The following is a 17,296-nucleotide window of genomic DNA, read 5'->3' as shown; positions in this document are numbered from 1 at the left end:
GCTCTTTATGAATAATTTATAGATTGTTTTATCTGAATAAACTTTTTATAGCTTATTAGGTTTTATGGTATACTTTTTAGTATTAAAGCATAGTGGACCTAGTGTTAAAATGTTCTCTACTGTATGTAGGAAATCAGACTGTGATCCAGAAGCTTCAAGAGTTGAAAAAGAGATGTTCAATGTGGACAATTATGATTGGGACCTGTTTCGCTATAAAGAAAGCCACAGATGTAAGATCTGCTTAAAGATGTTGTTTTGAGCTATCAGAGCTCAGAAGGAGATGTTGCAATCTTACCTTGCGACCCTCTGAGAAGCAGAACTCTGGTTTGCTGACACAGTGTTCCTAGTTTTCTTACAGTACCTTGAGTATTTGGAAGTAGGAGACCTCCAACAAAATCTTCAGCTTCAAAGGAGCATCAGAATAGCTCCAGACTTTTAGTAAGGGCATCCTCTTTGAGTTTGTAAATACTATATTGCTGCTAATCTAAATGGTATTTTACGGGATGCGTATGTATAACATAAGGATACATGATTATGTTGTTGTTAATTGTAGTATATAAGAGAGCACTGGAATGTAAAGCAATTTTTCCTAGACTTTTGACTGCTTTAGAAGTTGTACTGATTCTACCAGACTCTTTGGCCTTCTGAAGAAACAAAGATTTGCCTATGGAACTTGTCTAGATTAAGATGTGAAGGTGCAATTTTGGTATGTTTTAACTAATGCATGCGATCATGTTTGAAAAGACCATTGTATATAAGGCTCACTGCCTTTAACATGTACTAAGTTCTGTTCAAAGTAAAGCCACCACTGTAGTTTAACTAGTTAATACATGTGAAAGGAGTATGCTTTCACTGTGATAGCCTTTATAAATGTGTATATTAGCACAACATTGTGGTTGCAGAACAATATTTCCACTAAAACTGGGTTACTTATTAATTACAAATGTTAAGGGCTAAATATGATGTTTCTGAAATAAGATGTATTGGGCAGCGAGTCAAAAACCAAATGGTAACGCATGGCTCTGTCTAATAAAAGCATAAAAAAATCTGATATAAAAATCTCATATTGCACTTTTATATTTAAATAAAGCCAGAATAGAGAGAGTTTGGGTTTTTTTTAAATCTTCTACTTAAAAATTTTGAAGCAACATTATGGTTGATAATTAAACATAGCGGAAGTCAGTAAAATGAAAAGATGTATGGTTCTAATTATGTCACATTGCAAAAATATTACACTAAGGCAAATTAACAATATATGAAGTACCAAAAAAGCTATTTTTGTGTATGGATGCAAAGTTAGTTGCTGAAATATTTGAATCGACTGACTTCTGTGTTTAAAATTTTAACGATCTATTAGCGCTTTATCTCTTATATCTGGAAAAAAAAAAGGCATGTTCCGAGTTGTAGCACTTCTTTGAAGGCACTTACTAGGTTCTCCAATTGCTGTTGGTAATCTATCTGAGAGGTGATAGCTAGGTTGACAGCAACTTTCAGGTTGTGGATTTTTCATACCCCTGAGAGATGTAGCTATGATAACGTAACTTTTCAGTGTAGATCAGCCCTTACTCACCAGTGAGAGAATCAATCCAGCATAGAAATCTCAGAATTATCTTTACAAACCTGAAGGCGCTCCCCTTTGAGCGTCTTTGTGAATGATTTTTACTTTTGTACTCGAGGTGGTCATTTTAATCACTGAACTCAAAGTTCTCATGGCTAAACCTCCTTACACATACATTCGCCGATATATGATGGCATAAAAACTTCATTCCAAGTTTATTTCTAAAGTTCTTAGACTTTCATTTGACTTAATTTATCCATTCCTCCCTTGACAGGACAAACCTGCTAAGCAGTCGTTCCCTCACCTTTCTTTTTTGCCATTTCTGATCATGGGAATGTCAAAGTGGATTATGCAGTTCATATCTATTGTTATATGACTGTATGACACTTATATGATTTTCTTTGAATACAGGTTGCACCTCTGTAAACCGGGACACTCTGGTCCAGAAACATCTGTGGTCCTGTAGGACCATGGATGTTCCAGGACAAGGAGTCTGGTGGAGGGCTGGCAGTTGGGACCCTGCAGACTGGTAGGGAACTGCTAGCAGGGCTGGGAGACAAACTGCCTGCAGCTGGGCCGCCTGGTGTGCTGCATTGGGGCTGCCTGCTCCAGGGTCAGGGTTGGGGAGGGGACCATTAGGGCAGTGGGGCAGGGCATATTTCTGTCACTGAAATATGCAAGATTACTATATAGAATTAATCCTCTTAATTTCATTAAATGCTGGTTTCAAAATCAGATATCAAATTTGGTAGAGCAGTGTCACAGTTGTTCAGTTAAGTGACAGAACTCTTCAATCCCACCTAGACTGGGATCCACCCGCACACATAGTCAAAGAAAAAAATGCTTCTTTTATAGTAGCTGTGCTTCTTGAGATTTTTTTGGTGTGGATCCCATAATGTGCCACCCATTTCTGCTTTCACACAGTTTTTCTAATCTGGGATTCTGGAGTAGTGGGGGATCTCAGGGATTGCTGAGGGTGTTTCATATTCAGGGGGGCGGGAGGCTCAAGGACAAGTGCAGTATGGATAGGGCCCAACACTCACTGGTTTTCACAAGATTCTGATTTTGCACTCATGGGGCATCTGAGCCCCTAGAGGAGGATCCGCATGGGAAACATCTCAATGAACCACTATAAGCTTCAGGGGGTAGCCGAGTTAGTCTGTTACAGGAAAAAAACAACACATGGTCTGGTAGCACTTTATAGACTAACAAAACATGTAGATGGTATCATGAGCTTTCATGGGCTGAACATGTTTTGTTAGTCTATAAAGTGCTACCAGACCATGTGGTGTTACTATAAGGTTATGTAACCATTCTTTTCACACTTGAATAGCCCAGAAAAGACTGAACAGATTAAATTAGATTTTGGTTTTCAGTCCTGTTCTGAGTAAGACCAAGTTTGAGAAATATAAGCTAAGGGTAACAATTTAGGAACATAAAACCTTAAGGAACAAAAAGGTCTTTCCCAATTATGATCTCCATAATGACTTTCTCCATAATGTCATCCTGCTTCCAAATCAATGTGCAAATTTGGTTGTCCGTATATAGCTGGTAATTAGTGTCAAATTACTGTTTGCTAAAACAATGCAACAATAGTGAATCATTCCTCTTGAGACTTGAATACATTATAAGTATTTACAAATCATTTTCTTTGACATTGTGTTACTCAGATAACCTGTTGGTTTTGTCTGTCAGTGATGAGCAACTAAGGCTAGTGAGTGCGCTGCATGAATAGCCTTCCATCTTGGTGGGTCACAATGCTGGGTGCAATCAGCACGCACCTCACATGTGCACTTGCTTTAAATGTGTGTCACTTCTCATTTTGTAAGGGGATGTTTAACCCCTCCACCCCCAATCTGCTGCAGGCCCCTCCTCCACTCCACCCCTTCCTTTACTCCCCCTCCTCCCCAGTCTCTTCCCTGCCTCCTCCCCCAAGCATGAACCATCCCTTCTCTTTCCCCTTCCTTCCCAACATTTCTGGACCATTCTGAATCGACTTATTTGTCCCCTGTCCCTGCTTGTCTTCCTCCTTTCCAAAGCTTGAGCATTGCGAATCTGTTGATTTGCCACGTTCAGGCTCTGGGAAGGAGGTAAGGGAGTAGGTTAAGTGCAAGGCCCCCAATACACAAGAGATGCAGGGCGAGGGGAGGGGTAGGGCGGATTGCATGTAGAACTCCAATGGGCTGCAGGTTGCACACCACTGGTCTATGTACTATGCATGTTACTTTGTAATTGAATGTCTTTGTCTCGTCTCTCCTGTGCCTGTATATATTGTTCATTTGTGGTATGTGAATTGAGAAATATGTGGCTTTTGGTAATTATTTCAAGTTTATTTTTCTAAAGGAACTATAGAAAGTATTTATTCTCCAAATTTAGCCATTCCAAAATGATTGGTAGGAAAAAAACACACCTCTGCCCAAGAGGAGAGTGAAGAAGTGTAGCTCAAAAACAAAGGCTCCAAACTGCAACCTAGTGGAGTGAGGAAATGTGGCTAATGTTTTTAAGAAATCTGCTAACTTTTACCGAGAAAGTACTAGTGGGGACTTTTTTTGTAGTGGTGGTACCAAGATATTACAAAGACAGCTGAGCGTAAGTGTGGGTAGCTTGTCTTTCCTCAACAGAAATTGGTCTTCACTTGCCCTTCCTATCTAGTGGAAACTTTCACAGTTATATTTGTATATTGCAGTTGATCTAATCCTTTGTCACATAACATCTGAAGATTGATTGTAATGAGTGCAATTAAGATTAGAAAGTTTTGCTGTATGCAATATTATTGATGTCTTTTAAGAATGGAATGTGTACAGTAGAGGATTTTCTGGATTTTTCTTCTCTTGCTCTTCATTACTTCTCCCACATTGGGGACTGTTCATGGTGGAGTGCTACTGACACAAGGTTTGGCTGTCAGAATGGGGGCCCCTGGCTTGGTGTCTGCTTGCTTCCAATGTCTTACCCTTCTTATTTTATGGATAACTCTGCACTTACTCAACTATCTGAGTCTTATCCTCAACAGAGGAAAGCAAACATTGGTCCCTTCTCAGAAAATTGAATGAACTGGCGCTCTAATAGGCTTGAGTTTGAGAATACTCCTGCTGATTGTTTCCAGACAATTTGTCATCTTTATCTTAGTCTGCAGTCTCAACCTTCCATGACACTTTACATGTGCCTGAATCTCTTAGGCTGCATGTCCACAGGTGGTTGTGCCTTTGCCCTCTGCAGATGTTGCTCAGGACTGCTAAGTGCCGACCCCTGCATCCCCTGGGCGAGTTGGTCCACTTCCATTGATCCTGGATTGTTTGCAATGATGGATGGTTCAGGGGAATGAATGTATACCAAGGCATTCTTTTAGACCAGCTTCTACCAGTCAGGGTTGTTGTTGCTAGTGTTTCTGATAGGGTAAGGATGGTACGGCGGTGGCAGAATGTTCAGGGCTGTTGGTCAGCGCAGAAAGCTCCTCTTCATATGAATGTCCTGGAAATCGGGGCCATCTGTAGTGCCCGAGATCACTTTTCTAGATAACATCACTTACCTACATACAGCATCACTGCAATGTATTATGTGAACAGATAAGGGAAAGCCGGCTCCAGGAGGTGCTGTGCCAAGAGGTGATCAAGTTGTGGCAGATTTGTGTCTATAACAGTTATCACTCTGATAGCTTATCAAGCATCAAGAATCTTCTCATGGAGCATCTCAGTAAGAATTTTTCCCTGAGCCACAGATATAGTCTCTGAAGCCTAACATTCTGAGAGTCATGTTTGCAGTTTGGGGCATTCTAACAGACCTGTTTGCAACAAGGAACAACAGGAAATGCCATTTCTCCAGGCTTCCTAACTGAAGCCTTCTACCTCAGGAGGCAGTTGGCTCTTCTGTATGCTTTTTTCTGTGCTCCCAGTCATTCAACAGGTCATCCTCAAACTGAACACTGATTGGGCCAAGTTCATCATCATTGTCTAAATATGGCAAAGGCAGTGCTGGCTTTTCAGCTCTCTTGTGTGGTTGATTTAGCCTCTTATATCTCTTCTTCTCCATCCCAACCTGCTCATGCAGAATCACAGTTGCACTTTGCATCTTGTGCTCAGTTCTCTGCATCTCGCAGCTTGGCTTTTCTGTGATTGAATAAGCAGGAAGAATGATGTTTCAAGGTTCTACTTAGTAGAAAACTCTTTACCAGGATGACCTGTTTGATAGTGTGGAAGTGTCTTTCAGTGAGGTCTCCAGCCTGCAGAATTCAGCCAACTTTGTCTATTATTGAAGATGTCCTGGACTGTTTGCTGTATTTTCAATTGTTGAGACTTACTCCCTCAATGATCTAAGTATATTTAGTGGTGATCTTAGCTTTTCACCTGTCCATTCACATAAGATTGGTGTTTTCAAATGCCATAGTGGTGAGAGATTTTAAAGGAATTCATCTCCATCTAGGAGTAGAGGAATTAGTTCCCTCGTTGGACCTTAATATGGCCTTAGCAGCTCTCGTAGGATCTCTATTCAACCTTTGGTATCCTGCCCCTTTCCTCTTTATGTAAAAAAAACCCCTGCTTTCTTTGTGGCAAGTATGAGAATTGCAGGCTGTGATGACCAACCCACCTTATGTGGACTTCTCCAAAAACAAAGTGATGATGTGACTGCATCTGAAATTTGTGTATAAAGTGGTCTGTCAGTTTCATTTAAGCCAAACTCTATAACTGCCTCTCTCTCCACCCCTGCAGCCATATTCATTGCTGGAGGAGCAATACCTTCACATGCCAGATGTCCTCTGGCCTTTTATTTGCATAGGACTAAATCCTTTTGGGCTTGGCTTTGCCTCTTTTGTTTTATGTTATATGCAGACTCTGTGAAGGGACAGGTAGTCTCCTCACATACATGTCTAAATGGATGATGCAGGAAGTTAAGATTGCATACAAGTGCAAGCCCATAGCATTCTTAAATATCTCAGTATTTAACCTTTGCAGGGTGGTCATTGATGCATTTGTTTACAAAACATTATGCCACTACAGCAGCATCCAGAGCAGATGCAAACTTTGGGAAGGCTGTCTTGCAGTCCTTGTTTAAATAGCCACTGATCCCCATTCCCAGAGGATACATTTTGAGAGTCACCTAAGTGGAATACACGGCTCTATACTCAAAGAAGAATTAGTTACTTATCTCAAAAAAACTACAGTTGTGATGCAGATGTTCATTCCACAACCCTCCATTCGGTATAGAGGAGCTGAGAGGGGCCTGGGAGACACCTGATAGTCAGGAGAGATGCTATGGTCATGAGGCATGAATGCCCCCTTCTTCAGGTCCTGCTAGGTTAAATTCTCTGCTTTTGTCCTGGGTGCGCACACGCCCAAGTGTGCATCTCATGTTGAAGAACTAGTTATAGTAGGTAACTGTTTCTTCTGCTGCTGCTTATCAAATCTGAAAGAGGGGAAAAGAAATCTGATAATTTACACCAGGATTCAGTAGAGTGGGCTTTCTACTTCCTTTTTGTTGCTTTGCTTTTAAAAGCAAATTCTGTGATGTCTGAGACAGCCAAGTAAAATCCCTCTATGTGATGGGGATCAGGCCTACTTTAAATCAAAGTGTTGACAGTAACTCTTCACTTTATACTTCGTCAATTACTTCTGGGCGAATTCTATGCCCCTCCATCTCACTCAAAAAAATTCTGTGCACAAAATTGTAAATATTATTTGCCAAAATAACATGATATAATTATGCAAATTTTAGTTAATTTGGTCATTTATTTCAAAATACCTGTCAACAAGTATGACTGTAGCAACACAGATAACAGAAGAGATTGAGGAAATGTGGCTTTTTGACAAATATATTTTAAGTAGGCATATTAATAAAAAACTTTGGGTAATAATTCATTAAACTACAATACAGAACCCTATTTACAGCACTTTTCAGAAACAATGCAGAAGCTCGGGGGAGTCAGGAGTAATGAAAGAGCTGAGGGAATGGTATGCAATTGCTGGAAAAGGAGCCTGGGAGTGAACTTCAAGGGTTGTTGGGTATGAGTGTGAGAAGTATGGAATAAATTTTCTTTTCTTGGGAGGGGAGATTATTAAGGAATAGGAGAGCCCCACCTCCCATGCAGACTCTCTGACCCCTAGCTTCTCCCATTTAGTTAGGTGTATCTGCCCCCATTTCTAGGTGTCCTCACATCCTCTTCACCATGTGGACTAGGGATGTTAAAATGTTTTTTGCTAAACATGTAATTTTTCAATGTTTACATGCTGGGGGTGGAGCAGCAGCTCCGCAGGAGCCAGTACATGTGGGGAGCTGGCTTTTTTCCTTCCTTCCCTCCCCCGGCACTGTTGCATCAAATACAGAAGCAGCAGCATGTGGAGGAGGAGAGGCAGGTGGGAGCTGTGCTTGTAGGGAGCCTCTCCCTCCTCCCCCATGCTGCTGCCTCTGATACAGAGACAGTAGTGCGGAAAGGCCATGCAGCTCCGCAGGAGCTGGTATATGCTGGCTTAAAACCCGGCTCCTTGCACGCACTGGCTTCTGCCTGCCCTCTTCCCCTCCCCCACCACTGCTGTCTCTAATCCTGTGCCTCCTCAACTAGCTCTATAGACAGTATGCTGTGAGGAACACAGCCTCTCCTCCTCCCTATTCACTGTTGACTGCTATTGCTAGTGAGCGTCTGCCCTCTGTTTTGGTGCCACAGCAGTCCCTGGTGAGCAAGATGCTTAACTTCAGTGCCTCTCCAGCAGAATGTATTTTCAGTGGAGACAGAAATTTGCAGGCGATGTGAATTCTGCACATGCACAGGGGCACAGAATTAATCCAGGAGTAGCCAGTGTATGAGAGAACCTATCCATGTAACATTTAGGTTTTATTGTATCTGTTGGCTAGAGTTCTTTAGTGAGAGGAAAAGTAGAATGCTAGGATGATATGGGTTATGAGTGGAAGTCACAACCATCTCTTTCTCAGATTCTCACCTAAAACCAAATGTTATATTTGTGAATGCTGGAAGTGTGAGCATAGGAAAGGATTCTCAATGAAAAGAGAATCAGACAGTTAATGGGAGCAGCTCAAACACTGTGGTCGTGCTACTTTGTGATTTTTTTTTTTAAAGTTGCTTTATGCATTGCATGGCTCTGGTGCTGGCATAATGAAAGAAGGTCAATCATATTGACTTAGTGGAAATGTAATGGAGTGTATTAATACTGTTTTGTCAGTTTCCTAAAAATGAAGCTCGTTGTAGTTTTCCCTTTTCCCACAGTCTGATTCATCATTTATTAAAGGCTGCAGAAAGACTGATGTCAGTGGGCTTTTGGATTAGACCCCACACATTGTATAAGGTTCTGTGCCACATTAGAGAAGCACCATAGGTTTAATAAATATTAGTGGTTTATATAGGATGTTTATATAAATAGTGACATACAGTACCTTCAGTTGTTACATTTGCTATTAGCATATCTGGTATCCTTAACAGTAGTTTTCAGAGCAGACAGGAGGTGAAAACCCATATGACTGCCAGTTTGTCATATGGGGAAAATCTCTTCCAGATCCCCAAACTGGTGTTCAGTTTAGCCCCTGGGATCAAAAGAGATCCTTCGTACTAATTTAGGGAACCAAACAGGGGGCCCCAAAAGGCTGTTTGTCAGGGTAGCAAACTAAGCTGGTCACTAAGCCCTATTACCACCACTTCACTACAATATGGCAGCAATGGTGGGTGGTCAGCACTGGATTCAGAATGTGATACTCTCTTCCCATGCCCTGTACCATGAAGAATAGGAGTGAGAGGAAGGGAAGGAAGAAAAAGAAGTATTCCCCAATACAAATTTTAAAGGCAAGCAGAAGGGGGAAGTGGAGGGAACACTTGGAGCACTGCCCTAGCTGCTCTGAATTGACATCTCATACCCCTCACACCCACTGAAGGTGTCTCCCCTCCTCTCGGCCCTATCAGAGCCTCAACCTGGCTAGTAGTGTGACCATTTAAGGTTTGGAAAATATACCTTATAAGGAGAGATGATAGATGGTCATTCAATTTGGTTTATACAAAGAAAGTTAAAAAGTGACTTGATTGGTCTACACATATGTACAGGGAGAGATCTCAGGTAGTAGACAGCTCCTTCATCTAGCAGAGAAAGGTATAATTGGATCTGATGGTGAGAAGCTAAAAATAGACAAAATCAGACTAAAATAACATGGGAATTTTTAGCAGTGAAAATGAATAATTGACACTGGGATTGTAGTAGATTCTCCATCACTTTAAAGTCTTGAAATCAAGATTGAGTATTGCTTTAAAAGATGTGCTCTAGCTCAGTCAGAAATTATGGGCTCAATGCAGAAATTGAGGCATTTCTTTGGCTTGCGTTATGCAGGATGTCAGATTTAATTATTATTATGGTTCCTTTTGGCCTCAAAATCTTTTAATCCATATAAAATCTGAAGTGCAAGGTAAATTTATTGGGTTTTGCAGCGTTAGCTCTTTTTACACAAAGTTTGTTGACTTGTGGTTTATTTTCCCCAGATTGCTACTATCTCTCCAGGGATGGCATCCTGTGAAAACACTTTAAATACATTGAGATATGCAAATAGGTATGTGAAATATTTTATTTATAGCTAATTTAGCTATTGTTTTCTATCTTTGAACTGAGATGTTCTGTTATTATTTGACACAATTATTTTTAGAACTTTCTAATAGTTTTTAGTATATTTGCATTTCTTTCTAAAATACAGATTGATCCAAGCATTTATTTTATTTGAAGTTAATTTCATGCTTGCAAAAGATGATAAGTTAAAAGTAAAGGTAGGACCTCTCTGGTCTGGCACCCTCAGGAAGTGATTGGTCCCAGATGAGGGATTTTTTTCAGACCAGAGAGGTCATTTCAGGTCCCCTGCTGCTGTCCTTTTCTCTCCCCTGTCCTCCTCCCCCCCCCCCCCCGCCTTTTCCCACAGGCTTCCTGGCTTACCCTGAAGCCCAGATGAGCAGGCCCTCAAACCCTTCCCCCACCCGCCACCCCCCACAGCACCAGGACTCTGAGCCTGGAACACCTATGGTCATGTTGGACCATGGATGTTGCTGGACCAGAGAATCACAGATTTTAGAGGTGCAACCTGTCCTGGAAACTGAATGCTAGTGTTCATTGGTAGACAGGACTATAACAGTGTGTAAACACCATCACACTGATCAATATGCATCAATCTTGTTCCGGAGGTGTCATCTCTTGGAGTAAGAGGTTAGGTTCAGTCTCCACTGAAGATCTGCAGCTTCCAGCTGTTGGAGCCTTTCCCCACTGACTCTCCACTGCGTGTGTCTTTTATTGCCCTGTGTATCAACATATTGCAGGTGTAAATGAGCCCTATATCAGCAAAAAATCACACACATCACCAATACCACTCAAACTTTTAAGTGTAGACCAGTCCTTCTAGATTCTTTCTTTTCTCCATTATTTCTGTTTTTTAAATTTTCTTCCCTTAAAGAAACAAGAATGCTTTCTACATGTTTTTGGTTTTAGTATGGCTTGTTTTAATTTCCTCATGTCAATTTTTTGACACAGGTATAGAAGCAGGAATTTTTGGCACCTATACCTTTAAGTTTTTTAAAATTGGAAACTTGATTTGTAAATGCATAGATAATTCTTAACTATCAAGAATTGTGATGTAAAATTTGTCTTATTTTGTATTCCTCCTTTGAGGAAGAATTGGGTTTATGATGAGAAATCGGTTCAGGGACTTCTATACTGCATAATGTTTTCCAGAGGTTGCCAGAGAAATTCTTTATAGATCTAAGAAATGTTTTAAAGTTACTGTATATTTGAGTACACTGTTGGAGCAAGCACTGTGAAATAATTGCTCAGCAGTAAACATATGAGATCTTTGAAGATCTTTACTTTTTCATACTTGAGGGAGGCAGTTTATTTGTTTCCTATTTCAAGCATGTAAAACTGTTCCTGTGCTTGTGATGCTATTATGTTATGTACAAATAATGCATTGCAAGTCTGTATGCATATTTAACATGTCTGTAACAAGTTTCTTAGAAATCCTGGTTTGTTTCAGAGAGACCGGTATACTGGGCAGAAATATTAATTATATTTGTCTTTGTATGCCAAAATCTAATGCATAGCTAACTTTTGTAGACTTTGTCCATACATTTAAATCTTACATTTGCCTTAGTTCTCATTCTTTTAGCAATGTGTCATTTTCATATGAATTTATAAAGAAGTGACTTCTGTGAATGTTATATAAACTCTACACACGTTAAATGGCAATGTGTGCGCAGTTTAACAATAATTATGAAACAGTGTAGTATGTCGTTTGAAGTAACTGTAGTCACTTTGATATTTTCAAAGGCGCAATTCCATGAAATATCAAATTTGGTGTAATTTCTGTGCATTATACCAGTGTATGCCCAGAATAACTGCACTGAAGACTCTGGATTTATTACATATTTACACTGCAGTAAATTAACAGAATTTGGGCAGTTCAGTTTTCTCAAATATGCTTGAAACTCAAAATTGAGGGAGGCCTAAATATCTCACCAGTGTCTCTAATCATATTTTATCTTAAAAACAAACTGCTTCATTTGTTTCATTCTTTTCAAAATTATAAAGGACAATGCTAAATGAAAAGTTGTCATTTTTAATGTCTTTACAAGAACACTTTCTTTTAATTTGCTGCTATATCTTGCTGCTGCAGAGTAAAGGAATTTGGAATTAGTCCTTCGGACATTCCCTTCTCACAGAGTAGTGGCAGTCGCTCTGATCTCTCTCCTTCCTATGAGTATGACGACTTTTCTCCTTCGATCACCAGGTCTAATTCATGGAATCTTTATTTTTATTTTGTCTGTTTAGCTATATAATTTTACAGACCCAGACCTTCATTTATTCCCTTGCCTTGAGTCATTGTGTACTTTGTTTTCATCCTGTTTGCCAGGTGATGGTACTGCATGGTATGCACTCATCTTTCTAATTTTTTGTTCATTTTTCTTTCTTAAACATTTGAGTATTTCACACTCAGGCTTGCTTTTCCCTTCATACATTTAAAAATGGTGATGTCACCTTTGTAGATTCAGTGGATGGGTTCTCATAAATCTGAGAAATTGTAATTAAGTCTTTGAGTTTTATTACCTGATAAGACGGTATTACATTTGCTTTTATTTTTATTTTTTTATTAGTGCAGTGAATGCTACATATAGACATGTGGGTTTTTGATGTTCATTTTACTTCACATTAACGAGTTGTTAAAGATAGTTATTACTAATGGATAATTGTCTAACCTTTTTGGGGAACTTGCAAATTTGGATAAACTTAATTCATAAACGTTTGAAAAAAATGGACAGCCTTGCTTAAAAGAATGCTAGCTGCACTTTTGTACACTGTTTTGATTTTGCTATGGTCCACATTTCTAAGAATCGCAAAGATCTAATTGGCTTTCATTAATGATCTGTCCATTCTTTGTGGACAGTAGGTTGGTTGTTTAGTGGCACTGATTTGTTCTTTAAAGTCAAAAAGTGCTGAATCATTTATTAACTAAAAGATACGCACAAAGATAGAGAAATACTGGCTAGATTTTGGTGTAAAATCTGTAAATCTAGTTTTAAATTAATAATTACAAGTATTGACATGGTAGACCAGTGTTTCTCAGTCTCTTTTTATAAAGTACCCCTTTAAAAAAATAAGTACCCCCAGAACCTACAGTTTTCAGACACATAATTTTTTTCTACCATTGCAACACATTTGTTTAAACAACTTAATTGTAGCTGGGTGGGGGATGAAATATTTGTAAAAAGTACAAAAATAATAAAGCGCTGTAAAACTTAAAACAAAAATTCAGTTTTCTCCAAATTTCAGTTGTGTTGGTGTACCCCCCAGACTTTTCTCGAGTAGCTCTAAGTGTACTTGTACCACTGGTTGAGAAACACTGAGTTAGACAGCTCTGAAAGGTTTATGGTTAGATTTGCATCCCTGCCTCTTGCACCTGTTTGTTACAGATTCTTGGCATTCATCATCTTTAAATGAAAACTGGATTTTTTTTTCTAACAGATATGTCCTAGCTCAACCACAAGTTATTGGCAGTGGTGAAATTGTATCCTGTGTTTATACAGAAGGGCAGATTGGATGATCACAATGGTTCTTTCTGGGACTTTAAAATCAGATACAATTATGAAGTTGACATCACCTTTATTAAATGAATTAAATTGCATCTGAATGCACAAGGCTTTAATTTATTTTTGCTATTTTACAGAAAGTATCATTAATTGTAAAATAAAATATTTTTTGATTATAGAGTGAAGGAACTGACGGTTGATCCTAGTGCTGCAGGAGATATCCGTCCAATTATACACCATGCTCCAAATCAAATTGATGATTTAGAGACACAGTGGGGTGTAGGGAGCTCACCTCAGAGAGATGATCTTAAACTTCTTTGTGAACAAAATGTGAGTGGCTTTCATCATTTTAGGTGCAAGCACATATATATAGCATTGTCTTTGAATTCAAATTGTCATGTAAAGTTACTATTACTGCTAAAAAAATATTTTTTTGGAGGGAGGGGTTGCTTCTTACTTTGCAGTGTAAGACACCATGTGGATGGTCCTATTCCACAGTATCTCCTTTGGTAAACTTCAGATGTAGACAAGCCCTAATTTAGCTTCACATTGGTTCAATTGCTTTTCCCAGCAGGCCAGTAGTCTGGTCTCCTTTTCAAGAGTCTGTCTTTATAACAAAGGTAGCACACCCTAGCTGGGCCTCCTTCGCCTTAGGCAGAGACAAATAGGTGAGAGTTTCCAGGGTAGCTCTCCTGCACTTCACATAATAAATCAGCACTGCATCCTTTGCTCTCAGCAAGTCATCTCTGCATTGCTTCTTTGCATTGCTCCTTAGCATTGAGTTTGTCCTTGGCCATTCCAATTGTGCTGGCATGACTCTCTTGATACTGGCACCTCCTCTAGACGAGAGCATAGTAGAAGTGGATTAAAAGGTAGTCTTTAGTGACAGTTTTGGTTCTGCCTGTTTAATAGCACAATTGAAGTAAACACTGTTTATGCAAATTATGCATATGGATACACTGAGAAGAGAAATTCTTGGTCATCTAACTAGAGCTTTCTTGAGACCCTATGTTACTTTCCTTGTCCTTCCTAGTGTTGACAATGTCTCTAGTATCTGTGGCTCTAATTAACATTTACTTCCTCATCACTAGTAGATATGTAAAAAGAGAGGACTTAATAATTTTTGGGGTTTTCATTCCATGTTTCCTTCTTGATTTTTTTTTTTTGTTACTTGGTAGAACTTGTTGGAAAATTATGCCATAAAAAGATGAAAAATAAATTAAAATTAATTTGGTTTTGCTACTTTTTCTCATCACTTCCCCTAATTTCTGATACTATCTAGCCAGGTGCTGAAGTTGCAAATTGTACACTCCTGAGTCCCTCTTTCATCAGTATAGTTTTGTGTACATTTCTCTCTCTCTCTCATCTTGGGATAGGATAAAACAGCTATTTAATTTGTTAGTTATAAAGCAAAATTCATCACAGAATAATAAACTTCATTATTTTTTCAAGGAGGAAGAAGTTTCTCCACAGTTGTTTACTTTCCATGAAGCTGTGTCACAGATGGTTGAAATGGAAGAGCAAGTAGTAGAAGACCACAGGGTTGTCTTCCAGGTAAAATATTGAGCACTACATTGTATTTTTTTTTTTTACCAATCAAGTGATTACGTTAGCCAGAGAAAAGTTCAAACTCTTGGTAATATCATGTGGTAAACTAGTGCATTCAAACCTTCACAGATTTCTAAACACAATTTTTACAGGCAAGGCCATTATGGCAAGATAGGGAGCCAGAATTGTATATATTTCACCATATCTCCCAATCACCAACTCTTTATCACAGTGGCAAAGGAGACGCATACTGCTTTAGCCCTGGTTTACAATAGGGAGTTATCTCCAAAATGACTCTCCTTATTTCAAAATAACATGGGGTACACCCACACTACCAAGCCTGTTGTTTTGAAATAATGGGCTGTTTATTTTGAAATAATAACACTTGCTTTCCACAAAGAATAACACTAATTTTGAAAGTTTTTTCAAAATAGTGGTAGTGTGGATGCTCCAGTGCTGCTGTTTTGACATAAAATAACCTCTTTCTAGAGTAATTCAAACTAATTACTTCCCAGTGCTTCCTGGGGCTCTAGGTTGAGAGGTAGCGTGTCCACATTAACAGAGATTTCTTCAGACTAATTTTGAGGCTTATCAGTAGTGTGGACATGCTATTTTTCAAAATTCTGCTTCAAAATAATTTCTTAGTGTAGACATGCCCTTTATTGTCTGTGAAACCCAGTCTGTTGTTTTCTTGTCAGTAACTGTCTTAAAGAAGTCACAGTACCATAGAGCAGTTAATGTTCTTTTACTACTTAATTTTTCTGCTTTGGCTCCTTTTTGGCCATTCCGTCTAGTGTTGGTGGCTGTGTGTTGTGAAATGATGCTTATTTGGCAATAGCCACACAATCTGAGGTTGAAATTTGACTGAGTAATTAAAAGACTGTATGTACAAACTAAGGCTTATAATAGACAATGATGCCGTCACTAGCATCCACATCTCATCGAGAGGTGAGTTTCATCAGAGAGACCTGTCTTTAGTTGCATGACTAGTTATTTTGTATGGGAGCAAGGTAGGTTGATTCTTTCACCACAAACCTCTAAATTTAGAAGAATATCATCAAGTACATGTGGTCCTGCTTCTGACTAAGGCTCCAAGACATCACTGTAATACAAATAATGAGCTGTAATAATAAGCTGAAATTTTGTTTCAAGGCCTCTAGATCAGGTAAAGAAAAGCGTTCTGGCAAACTAGGTACCTGACCTACCTGCTCCTAAAGATCTGGTCCTGATGTTTATGCTGAGCCAAATGTTGACCATCTGTCGTCTTTGCTAAGGATTCCCACCTTCAGTTATTTCAGTAGACAAGATGGGTACTGCATTTTGTGGGCAATCTTTAACTATTACAGGGTTGATCTGTATAAGTTGCATTGCTTAGCTGCAGAAATTGCATACATTTACATTCTTTCCTAGTTTGTGCTGATCCAGACAGGGATTTGGAGCAATCAGATTTTTGAATTGCTCCGCTCCAGCACCAATAGTGACTGCTCCAGCTCCGCTCCGACTCAGCTCCATGCTCCGACTCAAATTAATTTGTAACTAAATAAAAAAGTGCATACTGTAATTTTGAAAAAACATCATTTTTATTCAGAATTCTAAAACAATTTAAATGTCATCCACAATTATACAAACTAGAATCATTCATAATTCAATCTGTAAAAAATTATTGCAGCAATCAAGTCGTCTTTCATAGCCTGCCGCAGATCATTTAAAATTAACTTTAAAGCTGAAAACAGTTGCTCTACACTAGCTTTTGAGTTGTTGGCATGCTCGAAGCAATTCTACAGGCAGCCTGAAGGCGGTGTTGGTAGCTGTGAATTGCCTCAAACAGACTTAACTTTTAGCCTACCAATAGACTCCATCACCTCAGTCTTCCTGAAAATTTCTCTCAATTAATGGTTCATTACAATTATGAATCACATTACATTTTTTTATAATGTACCTGCTTGTGATATCTTTAAGGTACTTCGAATTTATTTTGGGTTGTCTGGACAAAAATGATCGCATTTTCTTTTTACACAAAATTATTATTAAAGTATATTTTAATATTTTAACATGTTTCTTGCAGTTTTAATGAAGTAAAAAGTATTTTTAATATACATAATTAATATAAATTTTTATTTATAAATTGCAAGTTAGTTTTTCTTATG

At 38.9% G+C, this 17,296-nt stretch overlaps 1 protein-coding gene across 4 annotated transcripts in view; it reads left to right on the top strand.

The window, feature by feature from the left end:
• KIF2A (kinesin family member 2A) overlaps window positions 1-17,296 on the top strand; it is a 95,848-nt gene that overhangs the window by 72,872 nt on the left and 5,680 nt on the right. For 2 of the 4 annotated variants that reach the window (XM_006134427.4, XM_006134428.4), the window contains exons 16-19: window positions 10,023-10,090; window positions 12,191-12,304; window positions 13,781-13,931; window positions 15,054-15,155. In XM_006134427.4, coding sequence (XP_006134489.2) covers window positions 10,023-10,090; window positions 12,191-12,304; window positions 13,781-13,931; window positions 15,054-15,155 — 435 coding nt within the window. The remainder of the gene's footprint in view (window positions 1-10,022; window positions 10,091-12,190; window positions 12,305-13,780; window positions 13,932-15,053; window positions 15,156-17,296) is intronic. The other 2 variants (XM_006134429.4, XM_006134430.4) reach the window with 1 other exon arrangement.

The sequence above is a fragment of the Pelodiscus sinensis genome, chromosome 6 (genome assembly GCF_049634645.1).
Source record: "Pelodiscus sinensis isolate JC-2024 chromosome 6, ASM4963464v1, whole genome shotgun sequence".
Classification (NCBI taxonomy): Eukaryota; Metazoa; Chordata; order Testudines; family Trionychidae; genus Pelodiscus; species Pelodiscus sinensis.
This window is presented reverse-complemented; position numbering and strand designations above follow the sequence as displayed.